This window comes from Calonectris borealis, chromosome 2, assembly GCF_964195595.1.
Source record: "Calonectris borealis chromosome 2, bCalBor7.hap1.2, whole genome shotgun sequence".
Lineage (NCBI taxonomy): Eukaryota > Metazoa > Chordata > Aves > Procellariiformes > Procellariidae > Calonectris > Calonectris borealis.
The window spans coordinates 128633099-128660147 of record NC_134313.1 but is presented as its reverse complement, the minus strand read 5'-3'; the positions used below and the strand labels follow the sequence as shown (position 1 = coordinate 128660147).

The 27049-nt window shown below is 41.8% G+C and overlaps 1 protein-coding gene across 2 annotated transcripts in view; it reads right to left on the bottom strand.

Annotated features, from left to right (window-relative positions):
* Positions 1–716: 716 nt before the first annotated feature.
* Positions 717–27049, bottom strand: part of THRB (thyroid hormone receptor beta) — a 35713-nt gene continuing 9380 nt past the window's right edge. For both annotated transcript variants that reach the window (XM_075143409.1, XM_075143408.1), the window contains exons 2-7: positions 17516–17616; positions 13417–13564; positions 11418–11623; positions 8053–8199; positions 3199–3457; positions 717–1711 (exon numbers count right to left, since the gene is read on the bottom strand). In XM_075143409.1, the coding sequence (XP_074999510.1) occupies positions 1470–1711; positions 3199–3457; positions 8053–8199; positions 11418–11623; positions 13417–13564; positions 17516–17616 (1103 nt within the window). In that variant the 3' untranslated portion in view covers positions 717–1469. The remainder of the gene's footprint in view (positions 1712–3198; positions 3458–8052; positions 8200–11417; positions 11624–13416; positions 13565–17515; positions 17617–27049) is intronic.

The window sequence follows — 27049 nt, the reverse complement described above, 5'->3', positions numbered from 1 at the left end:
GTTTAATATCAAGTTTATAAAACCCAGGGACAACACCCCTGAATGGAGATGGATGACAGAGAGGAACCTCTACCTATAATGCCCTCATCACCGGCCTCCAAACATTCCAGGACTGTGAGTACTGGCTTGCAGATTTCGGCAGCAGGACATCCTGTCATTGCTCAGTTCGGTTCCTGCTAGTGCAGTTAGTGGAAATAAATTAAAGGAATCAAGAGAGAATCTAGCCAAACAAAACGCATACAGACACCAAGGAGGGAGAACCTAGCTGATCAACACACATAAACACACACACGCACAGGAGAGGGTGAGAGAAGGAGAGAGAAGATAAAAATATGGAAATATGTTTAAGACATCTGCTGAAGATTTGTAATTATATATATATAAAATTATATATATACGTGCATATAAACTTTATATATATATATAAAACAAAAGATTACTGCCAAGCAACACTATTTGTATTACTGGGATAAAGCTGTACAGTCTTGAGTGTCGTTAATAACACAGTTGGTTTCTGTCCCATCTGAAGGTCACCCCATATGTTTTGTTCTCCTTGTCCTTGTTCTGTGAGCATTCATATCCCTGAATAACTCTGAGGAAAGCCTGCTATCCTGGCAGAGAGCCTTCTCCCTCAGTGAAGAATTTTCCACGCACCTCAGAAAAAGCAGACCTCTCCACTCTCAGGAAAAGCACCTCAGAGGATCAAATTCCCCTCCTTGCTCCAACAGACCTTCCAGTGAAGTTACCTGGAGTTCAAATGTAGTAAGAACTGAAGGATCTTACTTTCTTATACACATGGAAAAAAAATGAGTCAGTCCCTTCTAACACTCTGCATTATTTTAAGTACTTGATTTATGGGGCACAGTTAAACCGTATCTGCTGGAACAATCCTCAGATAATGATGGGATCGTGACGATGATGAAGATCCTAGATCATGATGGTGATTGTTACAATAGAAACAACCATGAAGACTAGAAATTTCATCTCATGAATTGGTCGCTTGTGCCCTGCAAAACAAGGTAATGCTAGACAGAATTGCCAGGGTCAAATTAACACTAGCTGTTTTAACTTAGAGGCCAATTTATTTTCTGCCACTTCAATTTCTCTCCCATGTTTTCCAAGCAATGATGTGTGTGAGCTGGTGACCACGCAAGTGCTGGTGAATGAGATTGGTCTGTTTGTATTTTCACTGTTAAGCTGTCAAAGCATTCACGTCAAAGGACTGAAGAACAAATTGCAATAGTCACAAGTACCCGCATTAAAGGGATGTCTTCATCCATGTGTATACAACTGCCCCCCAGCAACCCCAAACGAAAACCCAAACAAAAACCCAACCCCGCCTCAGGAAACAGAAGAGAACGAAAGAAGAAGAAGAACAAACAGAGGTGAGAAGAGCTGGGCAACGGGATGAAATGACAGCCAGTAGTGCGACGGGGCGGGGGGGGAGGCGGAGAACCGCTCCAGTCTCTCTAATCCTCAAACACTTCCAGGAACAACGGAGGAAAGAGTTCTGTGGGGCACTCCACCTTCATGTGCAGGAAGCGGCTGGCATGGCAGGCTCCGATCATTCGCAGGTCTGTCACTTTCATCAGCAGTTTTGGCCAAAAGTGTGCAACATGGTGTTTTCTGTAATTAATGTAGTGTTCGAATGCCAGCAGGAAACCCTCTTGACACTTTTCTATCCTCTCGACGCAAACAAGGCCTGGGCGATCTGCAGATGTAAAGAAGCAGAATTATTGTTATTACTCATTTATCTTAATGAATTTCTGATCATAAATCAGGAAAAACAGGACAATTCTGGTGTTAGGAAAGAAAGGAGGGAGACCAAGGACATCTGGCTCTGCCACAAACAACTTCTTTGACCGTGCGCACCTCACTTATAGTACTACCCCTGTTAAAACAAGGAGATAATCCTTTTCTTCATCCTTTGCCTGCTTTGCCCATTTAGAGTATAGCTGTTCGGGAAGTGTTTCCTTGCAGTGACTACGGCAACAGATACTTATCTCAGCTAAGGCTTCTACCTATATCTCACTGTGAAACAACTAATAAAGAACAAAAAAAAATTCCTCATCAGATATCTAAATTGCAGTTCTTTCCCATCTGTTTCTCTGCAGTTTGATCAATGCTTTGATCAAGCTTTGATCCTCAGGTAAGCTGCAAAGGAAACTGTTATGGAGCACCAAGGAACAACAAAGGCCAAAAGCTTGGCTGATTGTCTCAGCCGGCACCCAGATGGGTGCTGGAAAAGCTCCTTTCACAAGTCACTCTTCAGGAGACACTTCTGGGAAAACAGGTCCTCTGAATTGCCTTCTGAAACCCCTATTCATGTATCACTGTGTAGGGAACTAAAAAGAAATCAAAATGTTTTGATTGGGAAGGTCAAGTGCTGTGTTGTGATTAATGTGGAAACCCTCTGTCTCAGACGCAGTTAACGCTTGTAAATCACTGTCTCTGTATTGTTATTTAGTGCCCAATCTTCAAAGTGGTCTTAAAACAAAACCTTGCCAAATCTGCCACTGCCCAAGAATGGAATTTCCTCTTTGGGCTGGCACAGTCAGTGGAAGCATATTTGAAAACATACTTGATCTGAGAAGGGAAGAAACTCTCTGGAAATCATATGAAATGGTCTGTGTTGCTTCTGTATCACACCAACAAGAGACCAGTTGCAAATGGTCCCAGTGTGGGGAAAGAGCACAGCTCTCAAATGCCCATTAGCAAGCGGTGGTGCTATTAAGTAGGAAAACAAGAAAGCAGGTCAAACTGAGCATATGAGACTGACAGAAACATGTATGAACTGTACTTCCCTCCCCGTGCCTGACAGCACCTAGGAGAAGAGGGAACCTATTGTAAGGACAACTCTTGCTAAATTATCAGTTTTTCGTTCAAGGCAAATTGGCTCAGAACCAGATCTGATTTCTTTCTGATGATCATCCCTGCCTCCTCCCTAAGTACTAAACTGAGCAAGGTGTGTTACCAAAGCCACTTTTATGCCCATCTCTCTGAATACGCTGAGCTTTTTTTCCTAGTGCTCACCAAACTAGTTCCAAGCTGCATTGGGATTTTGAGAGATAATTTCTCCCACATTACTCTAGTCAGCACTACGAGATCTAACATACCCTATTTATTTTAAAAAGAGGCTTGTGACAAAGACTGAAGAGTTTCAAAGTGGTTGGGGTCCCAATATATTTCTGTTCTCACCTGATGACATGAGCAGAACAGCCTGAAGAAGGGCAACCTCGGTGTCATCCAGGTTAAATGAAGAAAGAGACATGCCCAGGTCAAAAATGGCATCAGACACTACGCCAAGACCCCCATTTTTCAGCTGGCCCCTTGTGACCGCCATCTCCCCATTTAGTGTTAAAGTCTCACTCTCGGGGTCATAGCGAACTGCTGCTCGGAGGGACATTATCTCCATACAGCAGCCTTTCAGAAGGATGATCTGGTCTTCACATGGCAGCTGCAGAAATTATAAACGGTAAAGAAAAAGATGTATTTTTCAAACTGAGTTGGTTTTACAACTACAATAAATCCATGAGCATGAAGTTGCCGTTCACATCCCAGGACACTACCTCGCACAGTGCAGCTACCCTCCAAACACGCTGCTGACCGACTAGTTCCAGTGCGCCGCAGAAACCTCCAAGACTCGCATTCCTGCTTCCAGAAACTGCCGGCAGGTTAAATCCCCACACCCCCTCAGGAAATCTAGTGATGACACAGATGTAGGCAAGCGGTCCTGGGCAAGATATTCAAAGCAAACCAAGCTGGTTCAGATGCTGAGGTGAAGTGACCCAACTTGCAGAAGTGCTGCTCTCCGTGGGACTGCTCAGTTTGTGGGAGCATTATAAAGTTAAGCCCAATAAACCTTAAGAATGTAGCTTTCTATTTTGCAGAACGTTTCACGAATTGTGAAGGGTAAAGCAGACCTGTCAGGTGCCAGGTTGGTGGTAACATAGACTATTGGTTTTGTCTCCCATCAGGGGTGGATCTAACTGAGATGGCTGAAGTGGTCGCTGTTCTCAGCTGTTTACCCTTCTCTCTTCAGCTTACAACTTAGTACAACAGAATAAGCTATAATTGGAGATGGTACAGACCTCAGCCATCCCAGTTAAACTCGCTGCCAGCCATGCTTATTTCTTACCTGACCAGAGGAAAAGAAACTTTTGGGAGGGTCCATAAGAGTGGACAGCTTTTTAAATAAAAGGAATAAAATAAATTTTTGTACCTAGAAGAGATACCTCAATCAGTGGGGCATGTACTCTTACTTCTCACTGCCCCTTTAAACAACAGAGAACTTATTAAACTATATTTAGCCTAGTAAGGCTGATCTCCCTAGGCTCCCTACATTATTGCTGGACAGACAGAAAATCTATGGTATAGCTCCAGCTTTTACACTGGTGCATAAGCCGTGATCTTCAGGGCACGTGGCTAGACTTGTCTTTTCCGCAACATTAAAAAAGCTAAGCTATCCAAATTGGTGGAGGTAGGTTCTCTATTTATAAAGTGTCACCAGGATGCTGACACATTAGGAGGATGGGTTCTGTAAAGCATGTCTTTATGTTTTCATAGGTAATTCAGTGATAGCAAAAACCACCAAGACTATTTTGAGACTGTCACTAAATGAACAGCAAAGGGTCACGTATATGAAAAAGCAACTAATTTCTACTTGCATTGGAAGGAGGCAAAAATCCACCCATTTCTGATTCATATAAAGTTATTATATTTACCTGATTTGCAATTCAAAATGAAAAAAAAGCCCCACCAACTATAGGTTTACGTGGCAACTATGTACTTGCAAAGCAAATACATTGATTTGGTGTAAAACGATGCAGAGTGGATGCCAGACAGTTACCTAACGCAAGTGGAAAGCCGTTGCCTGTTATTAAGCACAAAGCCAGCCCCAGTCAGAAAAAGGAGTTGAATCATGCAGCTGTTTTTCCAGCAATGCCAACTTCAGGTGTAAAGTGTTTGATACACAAGAAAAATGACTCATCCTGTTCAGGGCAAATCACTTTCTCTGCGGATCACGCTCAGCTCAGCAGCAGCGTGGGGAAGGCTGCGCAGGCACAGTGGCAGTCTCGCTACCCAACGACAACGCCACTGTTTGGCTGCTGAGACTGAAGTAGGGAAAGAAACAGAGTAAGGAATAAAAATAAGATTTTAAAAAAAAAAAAGAAAAGATGTGTGAGAGCAACCACGAAGAGGTATCAGAATAGGTAACTGCAGAGAAAAAAGGGACATGAAAGAAAGGAAGGGAGAAGAGAGAAGAAAAGAGAAATAAAGAAAAAAGACTAAGGAGAAGGAAGAATGATGGAAGAGAAACAGTCAGATAACGGTAGGGAAGATATTTCGTGATGCTTCAGCTGTTTTATTAGTGAGCCATTAAACCAATGAGAATTTCTCTTCCTACTTGAACCTTTTTAAAACTTCTTTATGGTAGTGGTGATCTGACTATGCTCATCCTTCACCCGCTTTCTTAATTCTGAAGGATACACGGGACACCTGTTTCACGGATACCAAGTCTCAGGTCTTATCTGCCAGTAGCAGCAGTTACCAAAGACAGGGGGCTTGAACGTCAGTTCTGCTCCCAACTACACAGGTTTCAATGCTACCTACGCTCGCCAGTGGAGCATTGCTACCAGAGCACCTTCCAGGAGTGGGGTCAACAAGTGTGACTGATTATCTGCCACATGTTGTCCTTTCCTTCTCTCTCTGCAGGGAGAAAAAGCAAAAGGCAGGAACCTGAGGTGCTCCCTTCTGCAGGACATACTGGCAGCCAGCACATGTGTAGTGCAGCACCGTGGAACTGAGCTGAGCTCAGCTGAGCTACCTAGAAGGGTATTTACACAGCTTCACCCAACGTGGAACCACTGATGCCTGTGACACTTAAAGTCACATCAAACTGATTAAATGCTCCTCGATCTTCATCTTCTAAGCAGAAGGAAATGCAAGAAGGAAACAACAGCAGAAATGTTGAGAAGTAAGTGAACTTATACTTTTATTACTCTGGGATTAGATTCTTGCTTTGAGGCATGGGCCAATGGATGCACAGAAACTAAGCTGGGCACTCACAGTGCTTTGCTGGCTTGCACATGTGTCCAAAGAAGAGAGAAAGAACGAAAACTAGTCGTGAATATAGAAGTGGCCATGGATGCTCCTTGCCATGCCCCTCCTTCATAGAGATTTACTACACTCTCAGCCTGAGCCTCTGTGGAAATTAAGAACTGAGATAATGTTTACATGCTCTGCAGGCCCTATGGGAGAAAGGAGGGCTTTTTCTCATAAACAAATCCACAGCCCACACAGTGTTGCTTCTAAGAAAAAGATATGGGTTAAAAACCATAACTGAAACAAAGTTAACAGAACGGTGCCCCTTCAAAAAGGAATAAACGTTTGTCATTTTCTTTATGCTACAGCAGGAGCTATATGACAACTTGGAGGACAGCTGTCCTATACCTTTGTGCTCATGAGGAGTTGTCCCTCACTCTGCCATCAGACCTTGCTGTATATGGGTGTCAGGGTTACACAGTGGCTCAGCTGTAAACAAAGCCTGTCCTGGCCGAGCTGCATAACCTACAGAGGTCACGCCCAACGGCACCTTGACTTCTTCATCCATGCTTTCTCCTCGGCTCTGACACAAGTGGGCCCACGGTAGCCAGGAGGGGTAGGAGATGTCAGATGGGCACTGCATCTGTGTGTGACTGGCAAAGTTTTCTAAATTAAAAAGACTAGCTTGGTATGTCACCGCAACTTCCCACCAACAAACGCCAAATCGGAGGAGACAGGCTCCCTCAGACACTGAATGCCGCAGGGGCCTCTCGATCTATGGACACATTCCTTGTACTTTAAAATCTTCATGCTTGGCCACTATTTCATGCTTTCTTGGCTGATGGAGCCAATGCTGAGGTTAGCCAGGGAGAGCTATTTACACTATGCCAACTATTGATATTTACCTCTTCTTGTTCTGTAGGTGCCAGAGGACATAAATAGCTCTCCTTGACTGACCTCAAAGAGAAGCTGCCAGCCTCAGAAAGTAAAATGCTATGGCTCCCTTAAACTTCCTTCCTGACTGATGTTTAGTTATTAGGAGGAAACACTATTCCCGAGTTAGGGAGCCCGATGAACTCATTGACCGTGGTCATGGTCATTCACTTTGAATGTCATTCACTTGGCATTTCACCAGCAGAGTCAAGTGTTGCTCTGCAGCGTGGGCGAGCAGGCAGGCATCCTTCCATGCCTTGATTGGGGTTACTTCTGTACTAAAACTCCCATGGTTGTGGATCCTAAGGGACTCACAAGACTTAAAATTATTACAATTATTAAGATTATTAAGACTGAAATATTATTTCAGGCTGCAGTTCTGATAACATTTTTTACGTTAGGAGAAAAATATCATCAGCCATTGCATCTGGTCCTTCAATAAAAATGATACCTCAGTATAAATGAGATCAGCCTAGGGCCTCTGTATTCCTAATGTGCAACCAAGTCTATCTGAGTCTATTTACTGTATTTTTTACATGTGAGTATCTACCTGGAATCACAATCTATTATTTTTACACACTCTTTTATGCACAACCTCCCCGATCAGGAAAAGCATGCCTAGGGAATACAATGAGGCAAGTGCCATTCCTGGAGAGGGATGCTTTCCTGAATTTGAAGAATTTGTTACTGTGTAGATCCAACTCCCCAATACTATACCTGTCAAGCAGCCAGAAAGCACAGAGGCAACTGTGTGCTGGAAGATCTGATTAAACGTATCAAAGATGCTTCTAGACAGTCTCTTTTTGCTCATTTGCTTTGTTCAAGGCCACCTCTAAAGACACATTCCAGTCCCTAATGAACCATGATGACTTCTAGATGAACAAAATCAGGATTTCAGTAATCACAGGAAAAAGAAAACTCAAAAAAATCCAGATTATTCTAATCCCATCTATTTTGAGTCTCTTAATTTTTCTGATTTTAAACATAGTGAATTTTTTAGTTCCATGCCAGGAGTATTTTGAATAGTTTTTAACGACAGACATATAAATGAAGAGCGCAAGGAAGTTTTCTTACCTCACAAAACATAGGCAACTTTTTGGCAAAATCCACCACTCTTGTAATCGCTGGTGTGATAATTTTTGTAAACTGGCTGAAGGCTTCTAAATCCACTTTCCCACCTTCTGGGGCATTAACTATTGGTGCCTGCCCAATATCTTCTGGCTAAGGATAAAAACAAAGATATTTAAAAGAACAATCTACCTCAGAGCAAGTATTTTATACTCTAAAAAAGTCCTGCTTGGCAACAGAAGATATGCTAAAATAAAAAATAACACTATTCACTTTATAAGTAATGCCCATTACGCCACAAAATTTGCATTTGTTTGTAAGGCATTTGTGAAAGAGGTGACTGCACAGAGAAATGGGTGACTGGCATGCTGCTACCCATCCTGTGTGGGCAGCTGCATTTTTGTGCACATGCAGTTTCTTCCTTGTGCCTGTATCTGAGTATTTTGTGGGTGTAGCTTATGCATTTTTTGCTTAAAAATATAGGCGTGTTCTTGTTTCTTACAGGTGCTGAGAACTCTCAAGTTTCTCTGAAAGTGAAGGGAGCTGAGGTGACTTGTTGCCCCCGAGAAGATGCTCAGAGCTTTGCAGAATTGGGCTCTTTCACCTACTCAAAGTTCTGAAATCCTCCCCAGAACAGATTGCCTGGTATCACAGAGCTCCAGGCAACTGCCCAGGCCTGTTTCCAAAACCAGGCTAAAACAACTGATGACTAAGAATGGGCTAACAGAAAGTTAGTCTGGATAAAGTGACTAGAATTTGAACTCGTCTGGGTAAAATTTTGGTTGAAAATCACCTTCTACATGACTTCAGCCCAAGGCTTCTCCAAAAGATAAAAAAAAGTAAATTTTGAGGATTTCAATAGGGGTGTACAATGAAATAGTTTCAAGCAGAATCTGCGATGAATGTTTTTTATTCCAACTGTATTTCAACTTGTTCACCTGATTTTATGACAGCTCGTCAATGTTCCCATGCATTTTAAAAACAGACATATCAAAGTTGTTCTGTTTGCTCAGTGTGGTTGTAAAAGACCTGCCAACCACCATGCAGAGGTTTCATTTTGTTCACATTAGAGAGTCAAAAACTGGATAAGACCCAGAGAAGAAGCCTTTAAGACTGATGGGCTTCATGACATTTATATAAGGGCACTTAAACAGGGGAGGTGCTGAAAGTGCTGTCTATAATAAAAACTTGTGCTCGCCAGTTTTTTAAAGCAACACATCATAAAAGATCCTTCCACAGCTCTGTCACCAAACTGAATCCAAATCTAACTTCTTTCAAGAAAAAACCCAGCAATGCATTAATAAAGCAAGCACCAATTGTCAAGGAACAATGAAGAGGACTGGGCTCAATTATCTGATGGTTCCTACTAAAAAACTCCAATAATCCCAGTTCTAGGCTCCCTCCCTCCCTGAGCCTTGGGAACCTAAACCACATTGTCTGTGTGCTCATGATAAACAACCTTCATCACTTCCAAGCAAGAAGACCAAATGCTTAAAACCACGCATAACATTGTTAGGGAGAAAAAGAGAGAACACAGTATTTTCTTGGGAAAGCCAAAAGAAGTCAGGATCGTTAGCTAAAGCTAACACACTCCAGAAGGGCGTGCAACTGGAGAGCCCTTGCCACCTAACTCACCTGAATAGGAAAAGAGGTCCAGACCTCAAAGGAGCTCCTGCTGTTGAAGAACCAGCCTCAGCTGCCTCAGGACTGACCCACAGCTCCTGGGGTGTGCGGTCAGCTCCTCTTGCTCTTCAACAGCTTCTGGCAGGGGCTTTCAAAGCCCTCCACCTGGGGTTGGCAGGCCTCCCTGGACTTCCCCTTCTGTGCTCACTGCAAGGTGTCAGTGAGCTCCCTACACTTGCCTTGAAACACTGGGCTTCAGCATGTGAGCACTGCAAAGAACCCGGAGGCCCTGCACCAAGGGCTGCACTGAGAGCCGTTTGGTCTGGCCTAGGAACCAGCTGTGGAAGTCACAGCTGGTTTCTGAACCGTCCATTACAGCTGCCAGCCCTGCCTCTGCCCCATCCGTCCCCTCTCCCGGCAGCCCTGTGGTTACACCACCTCACGCCCTGCCTCTGGGCACCCTTTGCTGGAGGCTCCCCTGCCGCTGTGACTGTCTCCAGAGCCTGAAGTCCCTCAACGACCACATTTTACATGGCCCAGTCCCTACCAGCTTTCTGCCCGTGTCCTCATTCCCAGCCCGAACCTCAAGCTCCCCAAAGCTTCATCCCAAACCAGGAGATACTGAAAGAACAGCACTCCCGCCCAAGTAACCAAACGCACCATTGCAGCTGCCTCTTGGTCTGCTGGAACCAGCGCTGCAAACCTTGCTGCGCAGCACCACTGGAAAGTGCTCTGCTGCTTCTGGCCAGCGATCACGGGCTGTGGTTTCCCAACAGCACGCTACTATGAACATGCAGGCGTTCATATAGAAATTTAGACAGTGCCACTGGAATTAACAAAACATTATAAAAGGGATCAGCTGGTTTGAATATATAATTTCTCTTAGCAATTTAACAGTGGGTCGAGATTCCCATGGTGAATTAGGCAGCAGGAGCCTAGGCTTGCAAAAAACGAGTATTCTCTATCTGATTTGATATATACAGACTGTTAAAGACCCCTGTGTATTCCTGAAACGCAGTCTATAATCCCTCTTTTGTGCTGTATAAGCATTTTGCATTCTGCACTTACTTCCCTTAAAAATCAATTTAGAAAAATCAAATAAATCCTTTTCTAAGGCTAAGCATCACAAATCACGATCTATTTTCCGATCCTTAGTTATAGGCTGAAAACTTAAGTCGTCTTGTAGTCTGCAATCCCAATGCTATAGTGTATGTATCATCCTGCTTTCATTGAAATTCACTTTTCTTTGCCAAATTTATTTTAACTAATGTGTTCACTTCAGAATAAGGAAGCAAAAAACAGGAGTTATTAATAAAAAATATCAGCTTTCACCTAAAACTTTACATTGTTTTAACACTTAGAATATGTTTTATGCTAGTCCCTAATAAAGACAACTATCCCTAGATATAATATGTAAAAAAAGATATGGTATGCATTATAGACTGCTACGGTTATTAATCAGGAGTGAAACAATTTTTCTACCTTTTATTACCATAGCACATCAGAAGTATCCAGCTGGGTAAGCCTTAACTTAGCAACACGCTGTTTATCTTTTGAAATACATGGTCTGATCAACACTGAGCTTCAAGCAAGAATAAGCAAGTAGTAACTATAAAAATCATCCATTTTTCATAAATGTCAATACACCGGCAGATATACCCTCTTTGGGATTGCAATGTTGGGAAGGGACTTCAGAAGAAAGAAAGGAACCTGGCTCCAAGAGCAGTGCAAAAGGCTACAGTCCTTACCAGAAATTTCCTTTTCTGCTTCCAGTGGCTTCCTTGTGCATTGGTGGCCACATGTGCTTCAGTAACAATTTTGATGAGCTCCCATTCCTCATCCGTTGGCTCTGGTTTGTGCCCAATGGTTTTCTGCAGCTCTTCCCGACGTCTCTTCTCTCGATTTTCTTCTATCAGCTTCCTCTTTGCCAACCGCTTGCTGTCATCCAACACCACTAGCAGGGGAAAAAGCATACAAAAATGGCAGGAAGCTCTCAAGGCTGTCTGAACTTTGGTCTTCTCTATGCCTGAGATACTAATTGGTTACAAACACCTTAACTAAGCAGTAAAGAAGTACTTTGGTAAGACGCACAGTTGACACAGTTCTCTTATTTCTCCCTCCAAACTTCATTTTCTCAGAAGCCTGGATTGCAAAGAACGACTTACCCTTTTGGTAATGTTTTGCATACTGCCATTGCCTTCAGTGGCTTATTCCACCAATAAAACTACTATGCAAAAGCTTTGTGAGAACTCAGACAAAGTGCTCCTATAACGGACTTGGAGTAATCCGTGTTGGGAAAGACGTGCTTTTGTTTTCTTTAAAGTAGTATCAGCGCGCTCACTGCTCTGAATTGTGTAGAATGTGTTCTTGTAAGCCAGCAGAAGGTAACGTGGATTTAAGAAAGCGGGAGTACTTATTCACAGGAGCCTCAACTACCTGTTGCATGACACGATCAGAAACAACCTGCCTTCGCCTCTTTCCTTAAGCCCTACAAATGGTGCCGTTCTGTAGCATTCCCCTGGAGCCCCGCTACTTCCAGGGATGCCAGACGCACGGCCCCCAGGGCTGCCCAGCTCTGACACCACCGACGGTTTTATCCCGTTTTCCATGCAAACGCGAATAGGCTGTTTCCACAGAACTGGCCCGCTTTAGCAGAGGAGGACCATTCTGACCCCCACCTGGCGGCAGGCAGGCAGGAGCCACGAAAGCCCTGCTTACACGCGTCCCTTCACGCGTTTTAACTCAAAGGCGGGAGAAACCCTCCTGGAGTTGGGGGACAGCTGGCCTGTCTGCCGCGCTCAGCGACAGCTCCTTTGGCGCGCGGGTGGGGGCAGCCCACGGAGGCCACACCAGCTGCACGGCATTGGCACCCGAACCAGACTCGGGGAAACGTCTGACTCCGCACAGCCGCTGCCTGGCTGATGCTCACCACTGCCCGCTGCCTCAGATGGGCTGGAGGAGAACCGGTGACCCAGAGCTATCCAGCCCCCCCGCCCCCGAAGGTCCACCTGGCTAAAATGAAATTGTGTCATTTCTTCTATTTCCCTCTAGACAGAAGACACTGTTATACATTACATTACCAATGAAAAATACTAAGTTCCAATATTTTTCTGTTGTCTGTTGGGCCTGTTTTCCTGCCAGTTCTTCTGCAGAGGATTACGCTGGCAACAACCATTAACGTTAATGCACAGGGGGATTTACGTGACTTCCCCCCATTGCACTAACTGAAGTTATCGGTGTAAATCCCTGTGCAACGGCAGGAAAAGAAGACCCCTAAGGGTTAATCTTACAGCCATATATTCTAGTTCTTTAGAATGAGAGTCGAATTCTTTGCAGTAGATAACTTCTTCAGGGCTAAAAATAAAACAAACAACTGCAGGATGACTCATACAACGACATTCAATTTCACATCCTCCAGAATTTTCTAAACAAGATGTATTTTTTTCAAGCAGTGTCCATCCAGATGCATTTCTCCCTCCTCTCCTCCAAAGAGTGAACATTCCTACTGTTACTCAGGCTGGTAAGACCAGGAGAAGGTGCAGTCTGGTGAAGGATAAACAAAAAATTACAGCCCTATGAAAGTGGTTTGATGCAATGAGCATAATTCCCCCATGCAAGTTATTAAAAACAAAAAAGTGCTGGCAGTTCTGCTCTTACTTTAACAATCTTCACCAATTAACATACTTTAAGCAAACACACATTGAAAAAAAAAAAAGGAGAAAAGAAAGAAAAACAGAATATACTTACAATCTGTTGCCATGCCAACAAAGATACATTTTTTGAAGCGACATTCCTGGCACTGATTTCGTGTTACTTTGTCTATCACACATTTTCCTTCATATTTACAGGAATAGGTTGGATGGAGGTTTTTCTGAATGGTTCTTCTAAAAAAACCCTAAGGGAAATAAATAAATACATTGGAAAGCATTAGCATTGTGCATTTTTTTGAAATTGGGAGCCACTTCAGTTTGGTAGGAATGTACCTAAGTATGCAAGATAATATACTTCATTCCATGAAACTCTCAAAGAGGAAAAGAATAAACCCGTTTTATAGTGTATGGCGTTTCTTTTCTGAGTTTCACAAAACATTTCCTCCCTAAAAATTAAAAACATATAGACATCTTAGGTAAGTAAAGGCATATGTAATGCTGTCTTGAGGGACAAATACTATCTACATGTCTTCTTGAAGTCTCATGCTTCTGTGTGTTAATTTTTTTTGTATTTGAACTAGACAGTTTATTTTGAGCCCCTTTCTAAATTACATAATTGTTTCGAGGGATATTAAGAGGCATATACATACTTTTAATTAAAGAGCAGCTTCTGCAAATAGTAAGAATGGTGGTGTGTATGTGCTACTAAAGGATTAAGAACAAACAGTTCCACTCCTTTTTTTCCATCACAGCCAAATAACCAACCAACCAACCAAATCTGGGCAAGACTAGAATTTTGCAAACACAATTTACACAATCTTTGAGTTTGGTTCTAAATAATGGATCCATAATTTTAAAATTATCTGTATTTCTCAGATAAGGATTTAATTCGTATTTACCACAGAACTCCGTATTCAAAACAAACATCATCAATAAAGATCCCTCCCTATATAAATCCATTCTATCTATCTATCTATCCACCTATCATAATATAGATCTGTATTGCCAATTGCAACATGGATATGAAGTCAGATCCTAAGCTCATGCGAACTAACGTAGCTCCGCTGAATTCACTGATTTATACACCCCATAGACCCTGGTCTTAGGTAAAGAAATCAGATACAACTTGTCTCTGAACATTATGGACCTAATCCTGGTACTAATTTCAACGTGACTTTTTTCATTGACTTCCGCAAGAGCTGGATAAACTTCCCAAGACTGCAAGATATGGACAAGATAGGCTGTAAAGCAAGAAATTTAGACTTCACTTTAATTTCAAGTTTCATCATTGTCTGAGACCATCTACATTCAGCAATGCAGCTTGGGACCACCCTGACATAGAGAACACACTGGGACCCTGGTCCTGTTTGACTGAGGCCACTGAGAATGGCTTTGGTTTCAGCGAAAACAATGGCAAAATTCAAGTGAGATTTTACCTAATGAATAGTCTCTTCAGCTGGCATTTTATCTAATGAATAGTCTCTTCACTTCACTAGGCGAAAGGTCTGTTTTTAATCATGTTAAATAACACCCAGCAAAATCTTATAGCAGTGTGTAATTTCTTTTAACACAGAATGTTGAATTAAGACGTACGGATAAGTTTGTATTTCAGCTTGGGCTCCTAACTCTAGTGAAGACAATAAAGAGCCTTGTCCTCATTACAATTCTTACAGGATCCAGCTCGAGCTAAGAGTGCAAGTCTTTCTCCCTTAGTAACGGTAAGACCTGAAATCTCAATTAAACTGAGTTGCATAAAGCGTGTGTGTGAGCCTTTGCAAGACTGGGACCTGTTGTGTTGAGCCAAAATCCAGGAAATCGCAAGCAATATGTCCTCGTGTGGGGTTTGGATCAGGTCTCAAACGCTCATCTACCCAACAACTGGATTTGGGTCCACTCTCAACCCTGTGATGAATTCCTAGAGACAGGACCTGCCCCTCTACTCCCTGAAGATCAAAGAGGGCTCTGGACAACCAGGGACACGGGGTAACCTCTAGTTACAGCAAGAGATGGAAAAATCTCTGATGAATCTCAGGAAGTGGTACTGAACTTCTGTTTTCCAAACCTTGCATGGGTAACGTAGCTCTAGCTTTACAATGGCAAGGCTCTTCACCACTGTCGGGACCAGCACATTTCATCTTCCCATTTCTTTGCATTTCTCAGAAACTTTTTGCAAAAACCCTCTTTGATCATCTCTAGATACAATGAGATAAGGAAGCTGCTCTCTATATTTGCTCAAACACTTAATCACAGAAGTGTTATTTTCATCAATAAAAGAAAGCACATTTTATTGTAAGGCAACTACTCTTTTCCTAAATTCCTTTACTATGCACCTATATAGCAACAGATGCAATGGGTACAGTCTGGAGAAACATTTCAGTGACATCAGAACTCACTGTTGGTTTATTTGTGTTTAAATTCCTTACAATTTAGTCTTCAGAAATCATGAGTGAGGATGCTTTGTTCATGAAAGCACTTGCCAAAGCAAATCTTTGGCTGTCAGCCCTGATTAACGTTGTTACAAAATTAAAGTGATTTTGAATGGAAGCAACTACTAAATGTCAAATTCATCCAGAATTGATTACATATAACTTTGCTGATAAATCATACAACTTCAAGAGTGTATGCAGCTCCTCCAAAGCATGGGTTGAAATTGTCCACACAAAAAATCCCATCTTGTACAATGAATACATTTGCAAGAAGAACAACAAATCAAAACAAAACAAAACAAAACGGTCTGTTTGTAAGCCAACTATAAGTAGGAAGAAAAAATTAATTACTTTTTGCAAATTGTTAGCTCAGTTCCTTGTGCACATAAGCATTATTTTAAATCGTACATCAGACAGAAGAACTGTATCTGAAGATAAAAGTGGATTTTGTATGCTATCTCTTTAAAATAGCTGGTAGGCATAAAAAGAAATACTTCAGCTGGAGTAACAAAAACCTTAGTAGGAAAGCTGGCGAGAGATATAGCTGTTCAGCTGGGAGCAAAAAATATTTCATAATGCCACAGTGTCGCTTACTTCTCATTATATCTGAATTAAGTCATATTCATACATTTTATGATTTGTTATCATCTGGTATATGGGATGCAAATGTGTAAGAATCACTTGTTCAATTCCAGTTTTTTTCAGATATAAATATTTTTTCATACATATTATGTATGTATGTCTATAAAACCATTATGAATATTACCACAAACTTGCTATACATAGGATATTTAGTCTCTGTGCATTTCATAAATGTAGCTTAGGGCAATGCTGTACAACTGAAGGAACTACTTCAACACAAGAGTTACTGTGATGTGGAGCTCTAAAGCCAATCCAAACCCAAAATCTCAGATCCAAATATTCCAGACTTTGGGGATGAACAGAATACGACTTTTGTGGCTTAGTCCCATGACACTAGTCCATGACATGTGTGGTCCCATTTGTTTAGAAAAACATAGTAATTTTTTATTTTCTGCAGGAAAGAATAGCTTTCTTACAGAATCTCAAGCTATTCAGGCAAATTTATGGCATGAAATCATGTAAGATGTGCCTGATTGCGTTACTCAAACTTTTTTTTTATTTACTTGCCCAAAGCAATCTCTTTTTTAATTTTGCATGTAGCTTTGGAGATGCAATTTAGGGCTGCAAGCACATTTCAATATGCTTAAGTTTAAGAAGTCAAAATTTTTTTGAAACTTTTTTAACTGGGTGTCAATTCTTCCCAAGGGATGGATGTTACTGTTGTATGAGCATGTGGAAGGGATTTTGATTTCTGCTTCTTCGCAGTGACGATGAGAGGCACTGGAACACTGTTAATCGCTACAGACTCTTCATCGCCATAGGCAGAATCTCAGCTATTGCATAAACAGCTTCACTGGAGCTGCTGGGAGTAAGCTGATGTACACTGGCTGAGAATACGGCCAAAGAAACATAAAAAAATGGAAATGTAAAAGCTAACAGTTAAACAGCAGCAACAAAAATCTAAATTTCTCGTTTTCTTTTCAGAAGCAAACACCGCAAAAATCAACTATATTCCTTATGCATATGAAGAGCAGTGGCATAGCCAGATACGGCTTATCATCAGTACTGGATGTTCTTATTCGCTTCTAATCTGTCTTTGTTTTATTTGACAGCACAGTTCAGGAAGTCTGTATAATGGAGAAGCTGGAGAGCTATTTCTGATTCCCACTTTCCCACTGTGCCATTTACCTTGCAACCTTCGCAAGTGATGCAGCGATAATGATATCCGGTGGCTTTGTCCCCACATACTACACATAGCTCATCCTTGTCTAAGTAACTGGGTATATACCCTGTAAAGAAAAAGAGGACGTGGCATGTAAACTCGATATAAAATAATATGATACATTTGATATAAAAATATATTAAAATCCACTGCAGGTCTTGTTTACCAGCCCTATACTTCTGAACTAACTGAATTTCCTGAATAAAAACCTCATACTATGTTACAGACTTATTTAAACATAGTCTATAATATCTTCTACTTTTCAGACTGTTTCAGCATCTACTGGTCAAGAGGGAGAAGTCGGAACATGATTGCTCTCTCCTGAGTGAAATATTACCTCAGAAAAAGAAATATATTTATTTTTACCTCAAAGGCTTTGATGTGAAAAAAATAAACAACAGTGAGACATACAGTATATTTCTCTTTTCTGTTTCAGAAAAATCCCGATATACTTGTATACTGACGATGAAACTCCAGGTTGCAGAGTGACTCAGGGACCTGGTCGTAAGAAATATTTACTGAGAGATCGTTTGTTTCAAAACAGCTCTACAGGTGTGGTTAGAGAAGTACCAGCAACAGATAGCCCAAGCCGTATTGATCATACCTTACCTGGGTGTGTTCCGCAGGAACATTTAATATAGCCTGAATTTAGGGCAAAATACGTGGGCATTCAAATATGCGTGTGTGTGTACGTGCATGTGTTAGAATGACATTTTCTCTTCTGAAGTGGTTTACCAGACACCCAACCAGTGAAATCAAATATTACTGCTATGAAAAACATTGGCAATGCTTGGTTCTTTTCCCACAATGACATTTGTTTTGATAACATAAACATATTTTCAATTTGAGCAAAAAAACCAAAACAATTCTGATGGCAACCAAAAAGTAATTCTAAACTAAAGAGAACTTCCAAACAGGGTAAAATACAAACCTGTCAAAATAAGTGTTCCCATGACTCATAATTAATGGAGTTATGGTACATAACTTTTCCTTCTGAAAAATCTCTCTGTAAAGATGTAACACAGAGATCTCAGATTCACTTTGAGGGGAGAGAGCTATTTGTGTAACCACATAAGATTATTAAACTGTAGCAAATATTTCACAGAATCCCAGAATGGCTGAGGTTGGAAGGCACCTCTGGAGGTCATCTTGTCCAACCCTCCTGCTCCAGCAGGGACACCTAGAGCTGGCTGCCCAGGACCATGTCCAGATGGCTTTTGAATATCTCCAAGGATGGAGACTCCACAACCTCCCTGGGCAACCTGTGCCAGTGCTCGGTCACCCTCTCAATGAAAAGAACAGATTATTTTCTTGTGTTCAGATGGAATTCCCTGTATTTCTATTTTGTGCCCATTGCCTCTTGTCCTGTCACCGGGCACCACTAAGAAGACTATGGCTCTGTCTTCTGCCTGGGAGATGAGCTATTTATACACATTGCTAAGACCTCCCTGAGCATTCTCTGCTCCAGGCTGAACAGTCCCAGCTCTCTCAGCCTCTCCTCGTACAGGTGCTCCAGTTTCTTCATCATCTTTGTGGCCTTTTGCTGGACTCACTCCAGTATGTCCATGTCTTTCTTGTATTGGGGAGCCTAGAACTGGACCCGACACTGCAGATGTGTTTCACCAGAACTGAGCAGAGGGGAAGGATCACCTTTCCTGACCTGCTGGTGATGATCTTCCTAATGCAGACCAGGATGCCGTTGACCTCCTTGCCTCAAGTACACACTGCTGGCTCATGTTCAACTTCATGTCCACCAGGAACCCCCAAGTACTTCTCTGCAAAGTGCTTTCCAGCCAGGCAGCACCCAGTCTGCTGCATTTATTACTCTTCCCTCGGTGCAGGTTTTGGCATTTCCCTTTGATGAACTTCAAGAGACTCCTCTCATCCCATTTCTCCAGCCTGCTGAGGTAGCTCTGAATGGCAGCACACCCATCTGGTGCACCAGCCACTCCTCCCAGTTTTGCATCACCTGTCAACTGGCTGAGTGCAATTTATGAGTGCAATGAGGGAAAGTCCTTTGGATGTGGCTGCCTGTAACATTAACCCTTGCCACTGGCTTGCTGAACCCATCTGTGGCATCACACGTTAGACTAGACTCCAAGATTGCTGTCTTTGTGCAGCCCTCACACCGGTATGGCTCGGTACAGCAGCTCAGGGACTCGGCACACCACAGTCTCATGGAGAACAACCAGCAATAAGACTCAGGGCAGCAGAAGGCTGTTGGGGGCTGCTGCAAGGGGGGTGGCCGTCATCTTCCTGTGGCTAACATGCGAGAGGATCAGCTCAGTTACAGACAGCTTACATGAAAGTGCCTTCCTAGGGCTACACTTGCCAGAGGTTCTCCAGACAGAAAAGCCCAAATCAGAGAGAAAATACTTGAAAATAACTGAGCTTAAAATAATTGAACTCTCTGGGGGCGGGTGAGTGGATGAGGAGAAAGTAAAGAAGCAAGAAGGCAGAAAGTATTTGTACGATCTACTTTGTATGTCTCGTTTGAGCATAATTATGAGAACCTCAAATTATAGAATCATAGAATCATAGAATCATAGAATCATTAAGGTTGGAAAAGACCTCTAAGATCATCGTGTCCAACCGTCAACCCAACACCACCATGCCCACTACACCATGTCCCTAAGGGCCTCATCTACACGTCTTTTAAATACTTCCAGGGTCGGTGACTCAACCACTTCCCTGGGCAGCCTGTTCCAAGGCCTGACCACTCTTTCAGTAAAGAAATTTCTCCTAATGTCCAGTCTAAACCTCCCTTGGCGCAACTTGAGGCCATTTCCTCTCGTCCTAGAGGAACATATATCCCTCTTCTGCAATGCTGGGGAGCAGGAGCACTCTGCAGCCATGCCCGGGTACCTGCATGTCAGGTTTGCCGATACTCCTACTGGTATCTGAGAGGGGAGTGGGGGAATGAGCATAGATCTTACGGATGTATCATACCAGTCTACAATATGGCAAAAATCAGATTTACATTCAGGTTATATTTCCCCATTATGAACAAGTTGCATTTGGATAAAGACTGGTGGACACATGGAGCTGGTTCTGTGACCTTGAGAGAAGAGAGACAGCAGGGTTTCGACTCTAATTTACATCACTGACTCCTAATGGACATTATGCCAGTGAGGGATTAGCAGAGGCTATTATCTCCATCCTGCCCCCCTTTTGCTCACACCTGCCTCTGCACATGCAACACATACACAACATGGAGCTGATACAGGAGGCAGCAGAGTCAGCAAAGGGATGCAGAATTTTCCACTAAATTTCTTGTAAAGATTAATGGCTTCTTGTTATTGCTGGTTACTGCTATTCATGAAATGCAGACTTAGCGTAGCATAGACTATGTCTTCTAAAATTCAGTATCCCTGGTTTGCTTCCTCAAGAATTACTTCTGAATTAAATGCCTTGATATTTCATTAAGTATATAATCTGGTTAGCACTGCTCATGTAATGGCAGCTTTGTTCTATTGGAGGAGCAGGAGACCACTTGTGTAAACCGCTTCCTTAAATACATACAGTAGCTTGCACTGGTGCCCATCTCCTTGGAGTTTCATAACTTTATCCAACCCAGGAAACAATCATCTCCAATGCAGAAAAAGACAAATCTCCCACAGGCACTCCTAGTCAGAAATTAAAAACGGCATCCTTACATCCAACCACTTTCCCAATTTTGCTGTATCGGAAGTGTTAAGTGCCAGCTATTTAAGCTACTTAAGTGTTAAATGTTATGTTCATCACTTTTCCAGGATTGTGCCCATGCCACACGGTAGGCACATACTTTGAACTCTTCCACCAATTCAACAGGAAACATGGATAGAAAACTTATCCCTGGCAATCAAAGGGAAGAAATCACTGGCAATCACTAGCAATCAAAGTGTGCAATAAATATATTTTTTCTTTCTATTACAAATCTAAGAGTGATATCCACACTTTTGCATATTTTTAACCCTCCTTCCAACAGCTAACGGGGTCAGAAAGTAAGAAAATTGGACCTCCAGCAGTGTTTTAAAAAGATATAATTCAGTCAAACAGACATCATGCCAAGAGGAATAAGGGACCTACATTCGGTTCTTACAAACTGTGATGTCCACTGTAAATAATTTCTAGTAGCTGCAAATACCTAGTGTGACCCCTGTATAAATTCAATGCAATTAAGAAAGACGTGCAGATAAGCAGCCTCAGTGCATTTGTGCTGCTACTCAGAGTTAGAAACAGTATCAGCAGGAGGCAATTCAACAGTGTTTTTCTAAAGCTGGTACCAGCATGGAAGCTATGAATAGTGCAATGGAGATTCTTGGGGCAGCTGTGGATGCAGCACAGTTGCGTGTTGAATGGTTTCAAGAAGCAGAGCAACAGACTTCCCTCACTCCTTCCCGCACTTGGGGAAAATAGAGGAGGGGCAGACTAACAGGGACTTGTCTCTCACATCAGCAAGTACTTTGGCATCTTATGTGTTTAGTAACTCTGAACCAAAAATAAAAACTCTTGTGTGGAAGAAGCAGATGCTGCCTGGACAGAATAACCCAGGTACTCTCTTATGAAAGAAGAATGTCTGATCACAAATCTCACGGGAACATTGGGTAGACTCCTATTTCTGGTGTTCATATTTCATCCTGTATTTCTTGGTCAAGAACTACTAAGTAAATAGCTAAAAGGAACCATTCAAAAGCAGCACCAATCTCATTGAACTGTACAATAATAACCAATATGGTTCCTTGGTCTTTCAAGCCTCTGTCTGCTGTGTTCTAGCATCCTCACGGACCATCACTTGGTGCATCCTGTGCGATCCTCAGAGTTAACTATTTATCTGTCAAGTATGACATTGTCATCCCAATACCCACCTTAGATCCCTGCTTTGAGTGGAGAACACCAATGAATGACCTTGACCTGCCATGTCTGGTGTTTCCCCTGCAGCCTAAGTAACTCCCTTGCTCCCCAGACTCCCACCTGCCAGTCCGCCTAATCTTACTGTCTTCGCAAGGCTAAGTACTCAGCAGGACCAGTTGCCCCTATCTAGAAGAATATGTTGTATAATCCATTATAACCAATCTTGATGGTGATTTACAGTACCTTTTAAATCGCAACTGTAGCTTTGTAGAGATATGGCAAGAAACAATTCCCTCGATAGGAAAACGCGCAATGAGTTTGCTCCGGCAGACATAAGGACAGAACGAGATCTGCTAACCTATGCAGTCATCTGAGGTACTCTGTTTCATTAATACTGTATGCCTACACTCTCAAATTACCATTTGCAGGAATGATACCTTAAAGCAGTATATGTGTCCCTGCACAGTGTAACAGATTGGAGAGACACAAATGAGACATTCGGTGGCTATTCTTGCCTGCCCCCCCCGCAACAAGACAAAGAAAAGCTATTTAAATGAAAACAACAACTGAAAAATGATACTGTTTTTTTCCTCTGTACGTGGCACACATTAAAAAAAAAAACATGTTTTGAGAAAAGTAAAGAACCGATTTCAGTTTTTTTAAAGTATCGTTGCACAGACTTTACATCTCCAGGTCTTTGTCTGTACAGATAATGTAATATTGGCTTAGGGATTAAGCCACACCTTAAAAAAATTCTAGGACCCAAACCGTATTTGACTACCAAACAGGGATATTAGTGACATCGATGCAAACAAATTATGTCTGTATACCAGATGTTCCTTATTAGCTTGTTCCTGCATCCACCATAGGCTTGTATCTTGCAAGCAGAAAAAGCCATTTTTTGCTATTGCACAAGGACACTTGTGTTTTAAGACCATTATTCAGTATTTTGATCTTCACTGTACACTGGCAGAGTCAGGTATTAAATACATTCCCTGAAATCTTTCTTTCCCCCATCTGGTATGGTTTGCGTAACTAGAAACCACTCACTAAAATGAGGAGTTTAGGACTTATCAGTAAGCTTGTATTCACTTACTAGACACTGCAATATGAAAATGAAAAAGATGAAATTAATTACTACCTTTAGAATCCCCAACTGTACTAGAACTGAAAAGAAGATTCATACTGCTGTTCTACCGATTCCATAGTCACATTGTAACTCTTTGCAAATTATAAAAACGTACAAGAACCACCCAGATATCAGCCTTCATACACTTGTGTAGAAAAAGCTTAAATAGAGTGTTTATCAGAGGAAGCCTAGAGCTGAGTGAGAAAAAGCATACTCCATTCTTGTTTGTGCTATTATCAATATTCATCTGAAAGGCTGGGCTGATACGCTGATCCAAGTTTCCCACTTTCTTTAAATTACTCCCACTGAGAAAAATTGCTTATTTCTCCATTGAGCTTCGAAGGACTGAGAATGTTGTTAAACAGATTCACACATTTCTTGTTAGCTAACTGGCTTGCTTGTCTGCGATTTTGATCTTTGTTGACATTCTTTGATTTATGGAATTACTAAAATTGCGCAAGAGATTCTGCAAAGATAGAATTTGGAACATTTTTTACAGTCTCTCCTCCCTCAATGACTTTTCTATGTGTTAACCCTGTTCTTTGGGCTGAGTCAGAAACCTTATCAACAGCAGCGCATTTTGCACAGATGTGCTGAAAACATTTTAACCCAAACTGTGTTATCATTTAAACTGCTGGGATCGGTACTGTACTTGCATCCATTACCAACTACAGGTACAAAATGCACTACTGTAAGACTCAGACCATGCAATTTTTTTTCCCAAAATTATTTAAATGCTTTTAGGGACCACAGCTTAGCATCGCAAGTAACTTATTTAGAAATCTAAGCCTCACTGAACATCAGCTTTACTACTGATGCAAAAGCAAAGTGTGACTTAGTTCATTTTGCCATCCTTCATTTGGTTGTGGAAAGGTTACAGTAAAGGAGCTGAAAACACTTTTTCCACTGACATTTTTATTAAAAAAGAAACATGTAATTCCAGCATAATGCTTTGCTGAATAAGATGCAATTTTTCTGATCAGTGCTATCTCCTTAGATGAGTGGTCAGGAGCAAAATTAATCATTTTTAAGCCCCAAATAATTGGGAGCTGCTCTGCTGCAAAAGCCAAGATGACAAATGCTCAGTGTTTTTGTAAATTCATTATGTTTACGCATACTCCCTGCACTGATAAGAAGACATTTTGACATAACCTCCATGTTGCATTTTCTTAGCTCTTCAGAAGGTACCCTAATGTTTTCACACTGCTGAGAACTCAGTTTGGACTAATTCAGTCGCATACTCTAGCAGTCATACAGTACGTATTCTCAGCTGCACGTTAACTGCCTGAGAAAATATAAAGGGAAATAATAATGACAATTACAACTGTAATAATAACGACAATAATAACTTTCAAAGACCCATTCTCCCACCATACCAAGAGCCCTTAAAAAGGCGGCATGAAGCTCACCTTGTATCTGGGAAGCAAGGTGAGACGCAGGGCTGAGGAGCCGGCACTGCTACAGCCCGACTCAAGAATTCCCACCTGCAAACCCTTGGTTTGAGGGGCAGCCTCTGGTTACTTCTGGTCCGCCCCCCTCAGAGCTTGAAGTTGAAGCCTAACTTCATGGACACCTGCGGGCACCTTTCGTTAACTTTGTCCGGGAAATGACCGCGCAACAGGAAGTGAAAGCCAACTCTCATCCCGGTTTTAACTTTGCCGACCCATTTCCCACGTTATCCAAATGGCCAAAACACTGCGCACACACCAAACATGGGGATACTGAGGTTTCTGGACCTCCGTACGTATTACTTTTCTACTTTCCTGACTGCACTACCTCCACCTGTCACCGGGTACTCCTCCTCAGGGTACGGGTGGTGCGAGGAGATCCAGGGACACTTTTGCCTATCCGCTCGGCCTCTGCGCAAGGGTAGGGTGGCACGGGCTTCCCCGGAGCATCACCCGTCCCGCGTGCAGTGCTGCAAGCTCACCACCGCCGGCGGCACCGAAAGAGGGGAAAAATATTCCAGTTTAAGCTCTCTGGGACAGAACTGGGAATAGCACCTCGTTCTCACGATGATGAGCCCTGTTCTGCTCATCAGATTTCACAGACTCATGTAGAAAGCAAAGTGTATCTGGTTGCTGTCTCCTATGGTAGGACCAGGTCCAGAAGGGCTTCCTTAATAAAAGAGTAAGCTCTTGCATGAATATTGTGCTGCTACTTTTAACAGCATGCACTACAGCACAAAAAATAACGGAGCAACAAGCAGATGCAGAGCTAAAACCACACCTCCACCTCTTGATTTTCTGGAGTGCAATTTTTGCCTTTAAAATCCAAGTCTTTCATCAGAATTTGTGACAGATAATCAGGAAATAATAGTTTTTAATGTACTGTAACAACTGGAGCAGCTTAAGTGCTTTCTTATATTTTAGAACAACTGGCTGTACTTTCTAAACACTTTTTTTTTTTCCTTTACTGACACACTGTTGACGTGTTTGGTTCTTGTTTTTTAAAGTTATTTCCTGAATTCTTTTAAAGTGACATAAAGATAGAGAAGTAATTAAACTCCCCTTCAAAAATGATAATTTTTTCAGCATATAAAATGTTGATGTTTTTTTTCTTCCCAGAGGGAAAAGAAGACTTTAACCATTTAATAACTAGCAAAAGTTTTGATAGGAAAAGACTCCATGTGCTACTGTAAAGTACAATCTGATTTGAACAGCATGTTATTGAGATTACTACAAATTTCAGGGGACTAACAGAAATACCAACTGCAACAATCAAGACTCCTCACGAACACCTGCTTAGGGACTTAATTTTGCTTTAATGGGCTATTACGAAGACTTCTCTAACAAACTCCCTCGTCCCCCCCCAAATCAATTCTGGATCAATACCGACACACATGCCCTGTGTAGAGCCTTCTGTTCTTAGGACAGGATTAAAAGATTCGTTAGTTTTACGATAGCTTGGTTAAAAGATGGAAATTAAAAAAAAAAAAAAAACCACAAAAAGAAGAAAGATGCACATGTCCCATACAGTTTAGATCTCTTCTGCTTAACAAACTCAGCATTTGGAAAGGTTTGACAGAAGGGAGGCAACTTTTTATTGATTATCACAGTAATAAGGCTCCAAAGAATCCCAAAGCACGTTTCTCAGTCCCTGAATGATCAATTAAAAGCCTGCTAGAGAGCTGGCTTCCACCAAAATTCACTGCCATTTCTTAGTGAAACTGAGGTAGCAGAAAACAAGGGCAGACAAGCAGTTTTTCAAAACAACTCTGTATTCTTTCAACCAAAGAAGTACAAAAACTTTGAACAGGTCAGATGTCTGAGTACTGAAATAACTTACTTAAAGCTCTGATCTAGGTATATCAATTATTATTTATAACCTTCAATATTATGAAAAATTTATTCCTTCACAGAATTTGCAATAGCAAGTCTTTATTCTCTCTAAGTTAATCCTGAGTACTTTTTTTCTTTAACCAAAAATAAGACATGGGGAAAGTCTACAAAGAGTTATAAATTCATTAGTTAAAACCCAATAGCAGATAAATAGCCTTAAAAAGCATTTAAAATGTCGCACAATACAAAACCATGCA